General features: G+C 38.8%; 1 protein-coding gene across 1 annotated transcript in view; it reads left to right on the forward strand.

Annotated features, from left to right (window-relative positions):
• Window positions 1–13,445, forward strand: part of NRG4 (neuregulin 4) — a gene marked incomplete at both ends in the record, with an annotated part of 29,838 nt that overhangs the window by 13,648 nt on the left and 2,745 nt on the right. The window contains one exon of the mRNA XM_080691667.1: window positions 11,520–11,666. Coding sequence (XP_080547793.1) covers window positions 11,520–11,666 — 147 coding nt within the window. The remainder of the gene's footprint in view (window positions 1–11,519; window positions 11,667–13,445) is intronic.

Raw genomic sequence — 13,445 nt, forward strand, 5'->3', positions numbered from 1 at the left:
TAGAATGACCCTGGGTTCCATCCCCAGTACTGCAAAAAAAAAGGGGGGGGGGCTTATCATACCTAATCATCCTCAAATATAGCAGTCTAGGTTAGGCCTTGCTTGCCCATAAGTTTGCCTTATTTTATCTCTTTCTTGTGTGTATGTGTAGTACTGAATAATGAATTCAGAGGAATTCTACCTCCAAGCTACACCCCCAGCTCTTTTTATTTTTTGAATCAGGATCTCACTAGGTTGCTGAGAGTCTGTGTTACTGAGGTTAGCCTCAAACCTGTGTTCCTTCTGTCTGAGCCTCCCAAGTACTGGAGTTACAGGTGTGTGTCCCCACACCCAGCTTCTGTTTTAATAAAAAGGAAAACAGATTATTTTTGAACATATGCATATAACTACATTCTCAGGCAAAGTAAAGGAACTTAGAACTTCTGAATTTGAGGGTCAGGGAATATTCAAGGACATCAGATCATTTAAAATATTTTGTTCCAGTTTGCAAAACCAGTGTTTACTAAATTTTCGTGGGATACAGATAGCTGTAGAAGAAAGAGAAAGGGTTTTTTAATATCAGACATATAGTGCAGTAAAATATCAATGGCAATAGAGTTTTCATGACAGATTTTCCTTACCATTTCATTCAGTCCTATGCTGCTTTTGTGAAGCGTTAGTCTGCTTTTCTGAGCTTCTAAACTGTACAAAATGTTTCCAAGTCATAAAAAAAAATCCTGGACTTAACTCAGTCCATTGGCTTACAAAAAGCCATGTAACAAATATCCCATCAGAACTTTATACCCAAGAATCTATTCTTTGGAGAGTTAGAAGATTGGAGTATCTTGTACATTCCTTTTCCATAAGACTCTGGGACTGTCTCTTTTGGTTGAAAATAGAAACTCTGGCTGTTGCCGAGAGCAGAGCCTCTGCCCCACTTCAGATTAAATAATAAGCCATGTAGATGAAAGATAATACCTACAGTTCATTTATTTCTACAACTAATAATGCCAGAATGGAGAAAGGTATCAAATATCCTTTACCCGAAGACAGTGCCTAACTATTTAATATGAGTTTTTCTCTTGGTTCAGAAATTTAAAACGTATTATGAAAGTTGGGCAGAGCACCATGTACCTGTGGTTCCAGGAACTGAAGAGGCTGAGAGGGAGGATCATTTGAGCTGAGAGGTTCTGGATCAGCCTAGGAAACATAACCAGACCTTATCTCACAAACAAGAAAAAATATCGTGGAAGTGAGGGCATCGAGAAATCTCCAGGCACTTCTAGAGATTGTTGTTCGATGTGTTATTTAACATTCTAATTATTTTTTTATCATATCTTATTTTATAAGGTAAAAAATTGAAATTTTCCAGGGGTCTTCTTTAGGTAGAAATGATATCCAGAAGTTTTTATTTTTTTTTAATTCAAGGTCCAATTTGGGGAAACAAAATGAAAAAAGTTATCAGTGAAGATCTGATAATTTGGTTAAGTCAGTATTATAGGCACCTGAGCAGCAGTGCTTAGTTACCTCTACTCAGAGACAACAAACATGTAACATAACCGTGACTGGAAAGAACCTTAGTGTCCTCCTCCTCCTCCTCCCCCTCCTCCTCCTCCTCCTCCTCCTCCTCTTCCTCCTCCTCCTCCTCCTCCTCCTCCTCCTCCCCTTCCTCCTCCTCCTCCCCTTCCTCCTCCTCCTCCTCCCCCTCCTCCTCCTCCTCCTCCTCCCCCTCCTCCTCCTCCTCCCCCTCTTCCTCCTCCTCCTCCTCCTCCTCCTCTCATTTTAGTTGTTTTTTTCCCATAAATTATCCAGGATATTATAAAATCCCCATTAAGCACTGAACAAAATCCTGGCAAGATACTGAATTGCTGCTTTCTGTGTAGATTATGCAGATGTTAAAAAATAACAATCTTTTAGCCAGGTGTGGTGATGGATGCCTATTATTCCAGTGCTTGGGAGGCTGCAAGTACAAAGCCAGCCTCAGCAACTTAGTGAGACCCTGTTTCAAAATAAAAAAATATAGTAGGCTGGGGATGTAGCTCAGAGGCAAAATACTCCTGGGTTCAATCCCAGGTACCCCCCCCACACACACACACACTCATACTTCAAAGCATTAACCCATAAACCAAGACTCATTTACATAGATTCACACATTTGTGTCTTTCCACAGTGTCAGAATCTATTGAGCATCAAGCAGGGCGTGATGGCGCACACTTGTAATCCCAGTACTGGGAGGCTGGACAGGAGGATCACGCAGGTTCGGAGCCAGCCTCAGCTACTTAGGCTCTCAGCAACTTTGTGAGCCCCTGTTTTCAAACAAAATATAAAATAGGTCTGGGAGTGTATCCTGGAGGTAGCCCCTCAGTTCCATCTCTAGTACCACAAAAATTATTATCAATAAACTCACAAGTAATATCAGTTTCATCAGCTTTAATTCACTGAGTACCTATTTTCACTTGGCACTCATGACCATATGACCATGGCAATTGCTAACTTCTTTATTCCATTTCAGTCTTTTTTTTTTTTTTTTTTTTTTTTTAGTACTGGGAATTGAGCCCAGGGTTTTTTTTTACCTCCACACTACACCCCTAGCCTCTTTTTTTTTTTTTTTTTTTCTGAAACAGGGTCTCACTAGGTTGCTGAGAATCTCGCTAACTTGCTGAGGCCATCCTCGAACCCATGGCTATCCTGTCTCAGCCTCCTAGGTACTAGGATTACAGGTGTGCACTACCATGTCCAGCACCCTTGCAGTCTTTTTTTTTTTTTTTTTTTTGGTACTGGAAATGAAAACCAGGGGCTACACTCCCAGACCTATTTTATATTTTATTTGAAAACAGGGTCTAAGTTGTTGAGAGCCTCACTAAGTAGCTGAGGCTGGCTTTGAAGCCCCGCAATCCTCCTGTCTCAGCCTCCCAAGCACGGGGATTACAAGTGTGCATCACCACGCCCAGCTACCATTGCAGTCTTAATTACTAATATTTATAACACTCAGATCACACTTTAAACAGTACCACCAAAAAAACCCAAAAAACAAAAAACCACCTTTCAGGCACAGAAATACAGCCTCAAAACTTATAGAAAAAAGATGCAAATTCATAAAACAGCCGTTGGATTTATTTATGCATTTTGCTAAGACTTTAGTAACCTTCTGATTGAAGATTCTTGATTAGTGCTCTCACCAGAAACGACTGATATATCTTTCTTGACCTCACTGTGTTTAGAACAAAACTTAAAAGAGGATAAATCTCCTTGAAAGCCCCTGTTTGCCAGATCACTGTGCTTCTCGCACCTGGGGGTGTGGTTCTGAAACGGTGAAACGTCTGCTCTGTCTGCTTCTCTTCTGCCTAGGTGTGTCTTACTACTCTGTGTCACTTGTTCAGTGTTAGAAATGCCCTTCAGAGCCAGCTCGGGTTACTCGGTGCTGCTCCAGGAAGCTGAGGACTGTGAAAGGTAGTGAGTGTCCTGCTTTAGAGTTCCCTCCTTTTCTTCTTATTGTTGTATAATGATGTTATATCAAATCATGCGTTTGCTTCTGCGTTTTGGTAATCCTTTTGGTTACTCTCTGTATCATTCGCTATCTCCTTTGGAAGGCAGCTAAAAAATATCCCACTGTCACATCAGTAGGATTTCATTTTCCACACAGGCTCGCCATGCAGTGACAATTGTGACTTTTGCTCTAACACTTAACTTCTTTTGTCAGGAAGTGAGCTGACGCTGGCTTCTCTTTGTCTTATTCCAAGCTGGGGCATGAAATTTTCCCTGCATTAGAAGGTTGTTGAGACCTGAAGCCTGGGAAGGTAAGATGCCAGCATGAATACATTTAGAACTGTGGTTTAAATGCATAGACTTTCCAGCTGTTCCTGGTGTATGGTCTTGATGGGCCCTCAAGATTTAACAAGCATCAACAGGGAAGAATCTCTACAGTTAGAAGGTCCACTCACATATTATTTATAATATTTAGGAATAATTTTATATTTACTAAAAAGAAAAACGGGAGCCAGGCATGGTGGTGCATGCTTGTAATCCCAGTACTTGGGAGGCTGGGACAGGAGGCTTGTAGGTTCAAGGTTAGCCTCAGCAACTTAGGCCCTCTACAACTTAGTGAGAACCTCCACAACTTAGTGAGAACTTGTTTCAAAATAAAGAATAAAATAGGGCTGGGGTATATCTCAGAGGTAGAATGCCCCTGGGTTCAACTTGCAGTACCACAAAAATAAATAAATAATAAAACAGGTATATACCATTTTATACATAAATAAATATGTTGTGTATACAAGTAAGTATGTTGTATATTTTCATACCAAGAATCATGACATATAATAGGTTGTGAAAATATAAATATAAAAGTACAAATTTCTTATTTGTAGTTTTACTTTTTCTTCTGGTATTTTTAAATATTAGACTTAATTTTTTAGAATAGTTTTAATTTTTTTCCCTGATCATTTTCTCGAGGTAGGAAAAATAGGGAGAATAGAGACTTGATCACTTAGGGAGCCTCTTTCCCCTGATCTTCTACTGGTCTCTCCTCAACTCTCTAAGATCCCCTTTGTTTCTTATTTATTCTCCAGCTTTCACATATGAGAGAAAACATTTGGCCCTTGACTTCCTGAGACTGGCTAATCTCAGTATAATAATCTCCAGTTCCATTCATCTTCCTGTAAATGACATAATTTTGTTGTTCTTTATGGATAAGTAAAATCCGTGTGTGTGTGTGTGTGTGTGTGTGTGTGTGTGTGTGCACGCGTGTGCGTGTGTATCTCACATTTTTGTTATCCTTTTTTTTTTTTTTTTTTTTTGGTGGTACTGGGGATGGAACCCAGGGGCATTCTACCTCCAAGCTATACCCTCAACCCTATTTTTTACTCTTTATTTTGAGACAGGGTCTCACTGAGTTGCAGAGGGCCTCACTAAGTAGATGAGGCTGTCTGCAAACTGCAATCCTCCTGTCTCAGCCTCTCAAATGCTGGGATTACAAGTGTGCCCCACCATGCCTGGCTTATCTATCCTTCTAATGATGGACACCTGGACTAATAAATTTGAAGTGCTCATAATTATCAGTTTTTAATGGTACTAATGTGAAATATATGTGGTATTTTAAACAAAAATTTTGCAAGGTTGAATATTAGCTAAATATATCCATATACTATTAGGAATCTAATAAATACTTGATGAACTTACATTTATGGAACTAGTTTTAAAAAAAAAGGCAAAGGCCATAAGCCAGTCTTCCTTGAGCTCTTAGCCTAGAAAACTCTGGTAGGAGTGTCATAGGATTTGGGCTGTATGTGTGTTGTATGGCTCTGGGCTATTAAAGGGATCCAAGCCTGTGTCTTCAGTTTATTTTCTTGAACAGTTCTAATAGTTTTATTTTCCTTTGGCTTCCTTTTTTACTTTTTTTCTGAATTTCAGGTTGAACTTTGATTGCCATGGAGTACTGGCCCACTGAAGTTGCTTTGTTTGAATTTTCTCTCCAAGATAGCTTAGTTCCACTGAAATGGCACTGAAATTTAGTCTCTTTAGTTAGTGGGCTCTTTTATAAGGTTATAAAATGTGTTGCTCGTTTCTGAGAAATAGTAACAGCACATTCACTGACCACCATGCTCTTTCCCTTTTCTAGCTGTAATTTTCTTAGGCGGGTTACTTCCCATAGCTGGACGCTGGACCTAAACATGGCCTTTGTAAGGTGACTGCCTTCATTTGAGTTTCCCTTGCACCACATGACTCAGTGTGGACAACACCTTCAGAGACTGTCTTATTTGTTCCGATGATAGCCCCATGAAATAATTAAGGCAGATGGTTATGTTTTGATTTTACAGAATCTTAGCTTAAGTGACTTGCCCAAGACCCCTTAGCCAACAAGCAGGAAAGTAGACTCAGAAGTAATTTTTTTCCAGCTCACAGTCCAGTGTTCTTTCTTAAAGCTAAACAGCACTCTTATTTGTTCACATGATTCAAACTTGGCTCTTCTTCTTATAAAGGTCTCTAATGTTGTGCCTATGTATCTTGAACACTATAAAATCTAATTTGCTTCCTGTGTGGTATACTCGACATATAGCTACTGTGTTAAAGGTCAGATTAGTGGTAGCATCCAGCCAGAAAAATCAATGTATAACCTAGATTCTGAGTTTTGGAGTTTATCACCTGACTGAGCATTTGTTTACACACATTTCATCATTAATCTTCAATTATAGAAAAATGGGCATGAACCCTTAGTGTTTTGTATTTACCTCTTCAGGTGGCACAAATGTTTGCTACTTGGAAAACTGCAGAAAACAAAACAGAAATATTTTTAGCACGAGAGTTATTCATATAAAGACAAAAGAAACTTAGTTGTGTGTATTTCTTACTGCTGGTGCAGTACTTGCCCTTCTGGTTTTGCTCAGCTAGTACTACCAGTTGCCCCTCTAAATTCACCCGTCCTTATTGACTTGTAAAGGGGTTGATTAGTTATGCTTACCTGAAATTTTATATTTGTATTGTAACAGAAGTCTGAACATTGTCATAAGCAAGCTAGACTTGTAAAAGTGGACTCCTTGGCCAGGTGTGGTGATGCATACCTATACTCCCAGTACTTGCAAGCCAAGACAGTAGGATAACAGGTTCGAGGCCAGCTTCAACAACTTAGTGAGGACCTCAGCAATTTAGCAAGACCCTGTTTCCAATAAATAAAATAAAATAAAAGGGCTAGGGGTGTAGCTTGGATGTAGAATATGCCTTAGTTCAATTCCTAGTACCACAAAAAACAAAACAACAAAGTAGACTCTTTATATATAATCACTAATAAACTGTTTACTTTTTCATATGATAAACATCTGAAAATTTAAAATTCACTTTTAGGTTAAAATTTAAAATCCATTTCTTGGATAAAAGCTTTGCTTAAAGTTACCGTTAGAGTTTCGCTTTCCCCACAAGAATGTGTTTCCTTTGCTCCGGCTCTAAGACTGAGATCACCCTCGACTTGGCTGATTTTCATCAATTGCCTTTCTATTTGCTTAATTCTTGACATGACTACTAAGCTTCTATATTGCCTGATGTCTTCCAACTTGGTGTTTTTCATCTAGGAAGAACATTTATGTTAGTGGCATCAGCTGGTTTTTCCTTTTTCCTTGAAGTTTAATTGTACCTAAACTCGAACAGCCTAAGAAATTTGAATAATGAGTTGATAGCTTTTTAAAGCAAATTTCCCTTATCAAAAGAAGTTACTCTGTCTCGTTTCAGGGTTGATTTATTCAGGATTCGAGTTTGTTTTCTAGAATGGAAACTGAACGTTATTTTGTTTTTTTTTAAATTTTTTATTGGTGTACTGCAGTCATACATCTTAATGGGGTACAAGATGGTAGAGGCATACATGCACACATCACTCAGCCCTTACCCAGTCCCTCCATCTCCCTCCAATCACTATGTTTGGCATAGCGATTGACTTTGATATGTTTGTGAATGTGCATCATGTGCGTTCCTCCTCCCATCCTCTCAGTTAGGTCATCTTCTTTGTTCATCTATAGTATCTCCTTCTTTGTCTAGAGTTCTTCCTATGACCGATTTTCTCCCTAGCTTTTACAGATTAGGAGAGCATATCATGTTTACTTTTTGTGACTGACTAATCTCACTTAGCATAATGTTCTTTGGTTCCATCCATTTCCCTATAAATGGCATAATTTTATCCTTATGGCTGAGTACAATTCCATTGTGTACATATCCCCTAGTTTTGTAATACATTCATCTGTTTATGGATATCTTGGCTGGTTCCATAGTTTGGCAATGGTAAATTGTGCAGCTATGAACATAGATATGTATGCATTAGTTTGGTAGTTTGATTTCCATTCTTTTGGGTAGATACTCAGAAATGGTATTACTGGATCATATGGTAAGTTTTTTCCTTTTCTGAGGATCCTCCATACCTTTTTCCAAAGTGGTTGTGCTAATTTGCAATCCCACCAACAATGTGTTAGAATTCCCACTTCTCCACATCCTCACCAGCACTTACTGTTGTGTGTGTTTTGAATGATTGCCATTCTAGTTGGAGTTAGATGAAATCTCAGGGTAGTTTTGATTTGCATCTCTCTGATTGCTAATGATATTGAGCATTTTTCATACATTGGCCATTTGAATTTCTTCTTTTGTGAAGTGTCGTTTTAGTTCACTTGCTCATTATATTCTAGGTATTAGTTATCTATCAGAGAAGTTGGCAAAATATTTCTCCCATTCTGTTGGCTTTCTGTTTAGGTTTGTGATAGTTTCCTTTGCTTTACAGAAGCTCTTCAGGTTAATGCAATCCCATGTATTAATCTGCTTTTTAGTTTCTTGTGCCTTTGGGTTCTTGTTGAGAAAGTTTTTACCTGTGCCTAAGTATTGCAGTGTTGGACCTATGCCCTCTTCAGGGAGCTGCAAGGTCTCTGGTCTAATTTCTAAGGCTTTGCTCCATCTTGAATTGACTCTTGCAGAGTGGGAAAATGGGGTTTATTTTCATTTTTCTGCCTATGATCAGTTTTGCCAACACCATTTGTTGAAGAGGCTATCTCTTTTTCAGTATATATTTTTGGCCTCTTTGTCAAAAATCAGTTGGCTTTAAGTGTGCGGATTTGTTTCTGAGTCTTCTATTCTGCTCCATTGGTCTATGTATCAGTTTTTGTGCCAGTACCATGCTGTTTTTATTACTATGGCTTTGTTTGTTGTATAGTTGAAAGTCAGGTATTGTGTTTCCTCCTGCATGGTTTTGTTGCTGAGAACTACTTTGGCTATTCTGGGGGTTTGGCTATTTTGGGGGTTTTTGTTGTTGCTGGTTGTGTTTACTATTATGTATTTCTTCTTTGCAATTAATCTCTTTCAGCAAATTATCTAATGCTGGTTTAGAAGACATAAATTCTTTCAGCTTAAATTTGTTGTGGAAATTTTTATTTCCCTGTCAAATTTGAGAGATAGTTTTGCTGGGTAGGAAAATTGGGGCTGCAAGTTGTTTGCTTTCAGAGTTTGGAATATATTACTCTGGGCCATTCTGGCTTTCATGACTTGGTTCGGGAAGTATGGGGTGATTCTAATTGGCTTGCCTCTGACTGCCACTTGGCCTTTTGTTTTTGTTGCCTTTAAGATTTTCTCATTGGCTTCTAAGTTGTCAGTTTCACTATTATGTGGCGTGGTGAAACTTTTTTCTGATTTTTGTCTAAATGGGGTTCTTTAAGTTTCCTCTACTTGTTTATCAACCTCTGATGATCTTGGAGGTCTTACTAGGGCTCTGAACCCTGGGGACTGTCAGCTTTTTTGCCTAATTATCCCTGGGTGCTCACTGCTAATCAGAGCCCCCGCTATGTCCAACAGCAGACTCCACCACCACCTTCACTGGGTTGAACTGCAAAGTCTCAGACCCTGAGAGTTTATTGCTGGCTGCGAAGTCCCTACTTGACAGAGTGCTAGTTGAGCAATCTCCTGTGGGTATGGTGGGTTCACTTACAGTGTTGTTGAGCACTACTCTGGGTCTCTGAAGGGCATGGTGAGCTCTGCTGCCACTGTTGCAAGTCATAGCCAGTGTTTGTGCAGAAGGAACTGACGACTTACAATTTTGATGAACTGTAGCCACTTACTTCATTTCAAGTTGTTGGGGTTTTTGTGTGTGGGTCTCTAGCAGTTTGGTGTGGTAAGGCAAGATGGCACCACCCACAGCCACAGCCATTGGAGGCAGGTGGGGTCCTTTTCTGCTCTGCTCTGCCTTCTAGGTTTTTTTGTGCTGCCTTCCACTTGCCGTGCTCTTCTTAAACTTATGCTGTTTTCTTTCTTTTGTCAGAACATGGTTTTCAAGGCAATAGAGACTTGAGTGTCAGCAGGACTGATATGTGCTATTTCCTTCAGTCGCCATCTTCCTGAACCTTATTTTAAACATTATTTCAGAACTTAATAATTATTTTATAACTATGGCAGGAATTTCTTTTAATGACTAAAAGGTTTTTTTGGGCGATGGGGTGATACTGAGCGTTGAACCCAGGGCATTCTCCCTCATCTCCAGCCCTTTTTATTTTTTATTTTGAAATAGGTGTCGCTAAATTTTTGAGTCTTGCCTTTAACCTGCGATCCTTCTTTCTCAGCCTCCCAAGTACTGGGATTACAGGTATATGTCACTATGCCTGGCTCTAAAACTTTTTTTTTAACTATAGTCCTCCCACCCACCCCCCAAAAAAGAAAAGAAAGTCATTAAAAGGCACAAATAATTTATTACTATTTTTTTCAGTACTAGGGATTGATCCCAGAGCCTCACATATGCTAGGCACTGAAATACATCTCCAGTCCTTTCTAAATTTTTTTAAATTTTAAGATAGGGTCTCATTATATTGCCCAGGCTGGCCGTGTACTTTTGATTTTCCTATCTTAACGTCTTCAGTTGCTGGGATTACAGGCATGTGCTACCACACATGGCCTACTGAATTATAAAAACAAAAATTTTTCGTTTCTTTTCACGTTGTATTTTGGTTTGTATTTTGTGGTGCTGGAGATCAAACCCAGGGCCTTGGTGCCCTACTACTGAGCTACATATCCAGCCCTGTCATATTCCAGAGAGCCAAAAGTACTTGGCTTTAAAATATTAATTGGCTAGTAGGAATATTTAAAATGCTATTAAAAGGAAGATAATAAGGTAAGGAGTAAAGGTCCCAAATGTTAATATATGCCACAAAGTCACAGTATTGAAGCAGGATGGTAGATGCCCAAGATTAGATGTGTAGTCATTGAAAAGAATAGAAATGATGCTATTTATACAAATTTGATATGTGTACAAGTAGGCATTGTTAAATAGTGGATAAGAGATTCATTATTTAATACTGAGATTGGAATAACCAGTTAGTAATATTGAGGAAAAATAAATTTAGAGCTACATCGATACCAAATGTAACAAAATAAATTTTTTAAAAAATTTTTACTTTTTGGTGGTACTGGGGTTCCTAGAAACCCTTCTACCTCCGGGCTACACTCCCAGACCTATTTTTATACTTTTTTATTTGGAAACAGGGTCTCTTAAGCTAGCGCTGCTGGCTTCGAACTTGTGCGATCCTCCTGTCTCCGCCTCCCAAGCGCGGGGATTACAAGCTTGCGTCACCACGCCCGGCACAAAATAAATTTTAGATTAATTAAGTTATATATGAAAATTTGCATCATTGAAAATCTAGAAGATAAAAGACAAGTAGCATCTGTCGTCCAAGCTACTTGGGATACGGAGTCAGGAGGATTACATGACTCCAGTAGTTTAAGGCCAGCTTGGATAACATAGCCTGACCCCATCTAAAAAAAAGAAAAGAAAAAAATCTAGAATATAAAAAGGCTGAATACTTTATAGTTTCTCTGGAGTTTCTAAGCCATTAGAAAACTGGAAATGGAAGACAGCCAATATTAAACTGCATGAAGTAATTTGTCTTATTATAACTGTGTCCCTCTGAGGTCAGAGGAAAGCATTTCACATTCCCAATCTGGAAACTAGGCTCCTTTCTTAATGCTAGTTACATTATCATCCAGATGAGCTCATGGACCTGAGATGCATGTTTATCTGAAATTTTATCCTGCAGATGTGTTGAGAATTACACAGGAGCTCGCTGTGAGGAGGTTTTTCTCCCAAGTTCCAGCATCCAAAGCAAAAGTAACCTGTTTGCAGCTTTCGTGGCATTGACTGTTCTAGTGACATTTACCATTGCAGCCCTCTACTTCCTCTACAGGTAACCAAAGTAGAAATGCTCTTGAAAAGAGAAAAAGTGGCATGCAGAGTAGTGATTTCACTAGATAATGTGCTCTTTCCCTCTTGTATGTCTTTCCAGGCACTGTCTTATGTTTAGAGTTCTCTCTCTAATACAGTTTATTGTTAAATTAATAAGTCATTTTAAGGCATCTTATTAATAAGCAGTCTCAATTGTTCTTTGTTACTCTTATTGTTGTTTACCTTGACTTTTCTATCTAGTAAGTTAGATCTTAGTCATCATGCCAAAAACACCTAAATATTTAGATGAGGTTTATTTTAAAACTTAAATATAAGAGAAAACATCCTATGCAATACCGTAAATAAAAGCTTAAGACCTGTGGTTAATATGTAGGATCAGCTCTTCAGTGCATGGCCTGGGCAGTGTACTAGACCTAGTGAATAGAGTACCGAACAAGGTCGACCTGTCCCTAACTTCACAGGAGATTTAAATCTCTGCAGAGAGAGCAGCAGGCAGTTAAGTGGGAGGACTGAAAACTCCTAACAGAGACAAAAGGAAAAATTACTTTCATGAAGTAAGGCTGTGCACTGAAAGTTACTTTTATTTTATTGGTTTCAGCCTTCAATGTGTTTTGAAATTTTGTGAAAATAATTTAACATAAAATGTTTTACTTAGGAGTTACATGTTATCATAGCTCATTAATTAGTGTGTATTAAATACACCCTGGATGCTAGCAAACGCTTGTGAAAATGATGCTGAGACAGGAGAACTTCAGGTTCAAAGCCAGCCTCAGCAACTTAGTGATGCCCTTAGCAACTCAGTAAGACCCTGTTTCTAAATAAAAAATAAAACAGGGTTGCAGTTGTACCTCAGAGGTGGATTCTCCCTGGGTGCAATCCCCAGCAGCACACACACAAAAATTAAATTGCAAAAAAAATGAGAGGCTTAGAAATAAGCAGATTTTACAAAGACCAAAATAGAGCTCAAACAAATAAAACAGTTACAATTTTAAAAACTCAAAGCTGGGTGTGATAGAGCATGCCTGTAATCCTAGTACTTCTTGGGAGGTCGAGACAAGAGGATCACAGATTTAAGGCCAGCCTCAGTAACAGCGAGACAGTGTTTTAAAATAAAAAGTAAAAAGGGCTGGGGTTGTAGTTCAAAGGTATAATGCCCCTGAGTTCAGTGTCCAGAACCAAAAGATAAAAAAATTGAATTAAAATTAAAGATGAATAAAATTGACAACATTCTATCAATGATTAAAAGGAGAAAAGGCGCAAATTAACATTACAAGTATAAGTATAACTCAGTATAAGTATAAGTACAACTCAGGTGCTGTAGACGGAAAAGATAGGAGGAGGGCTGGGGCTGTAGCTCAGTGGTAGAACTCTGTCCTAATGAGCAAGGCCCGGGTTCCATTCCCAGCCACCCCCAAAAAAGTGAAAGAATATCTTAGATAACTTTATGCCAGTAAATTTTTGGAAATTTAGCTTAAATGTAAAAATACTAAAAAAACCCCATAATTTCTTAAAATAAACAAACTACATACTACCATAGATAGAGAATATTCACTTATTCTTTCTTTAGACTAGTACCACTTTCAGACCCACACCTGCAAAGATAGCGAATCCCTTTGCTGAGGTGGTTATAACAAAATGCCACAGACTGGGTGATGTAAACAACAGACATTTATTTTCTCACAGTTTTGAAGATTAGAAGCCCAAGATCAAGATGCCATCCCAGTTGGTTTCTGGTGAGGCCCCTCCTCCTGGCTGTGGACAGCCTTTCCCTGCATGTGCA

The sequence above is a fragment of the Muscardinus avellanarius genome (genome assembly GCF_963383645.1).
Source record: "Muscardinus avellanarius genome assembly, chromosome: 3".
Taxonomy (NCBI): Eukaryota; Metazoa; Chordata; class Mammalia; order Rodentia; family Gliridae; genus Muscardinus; species Muscardinus avellanarius.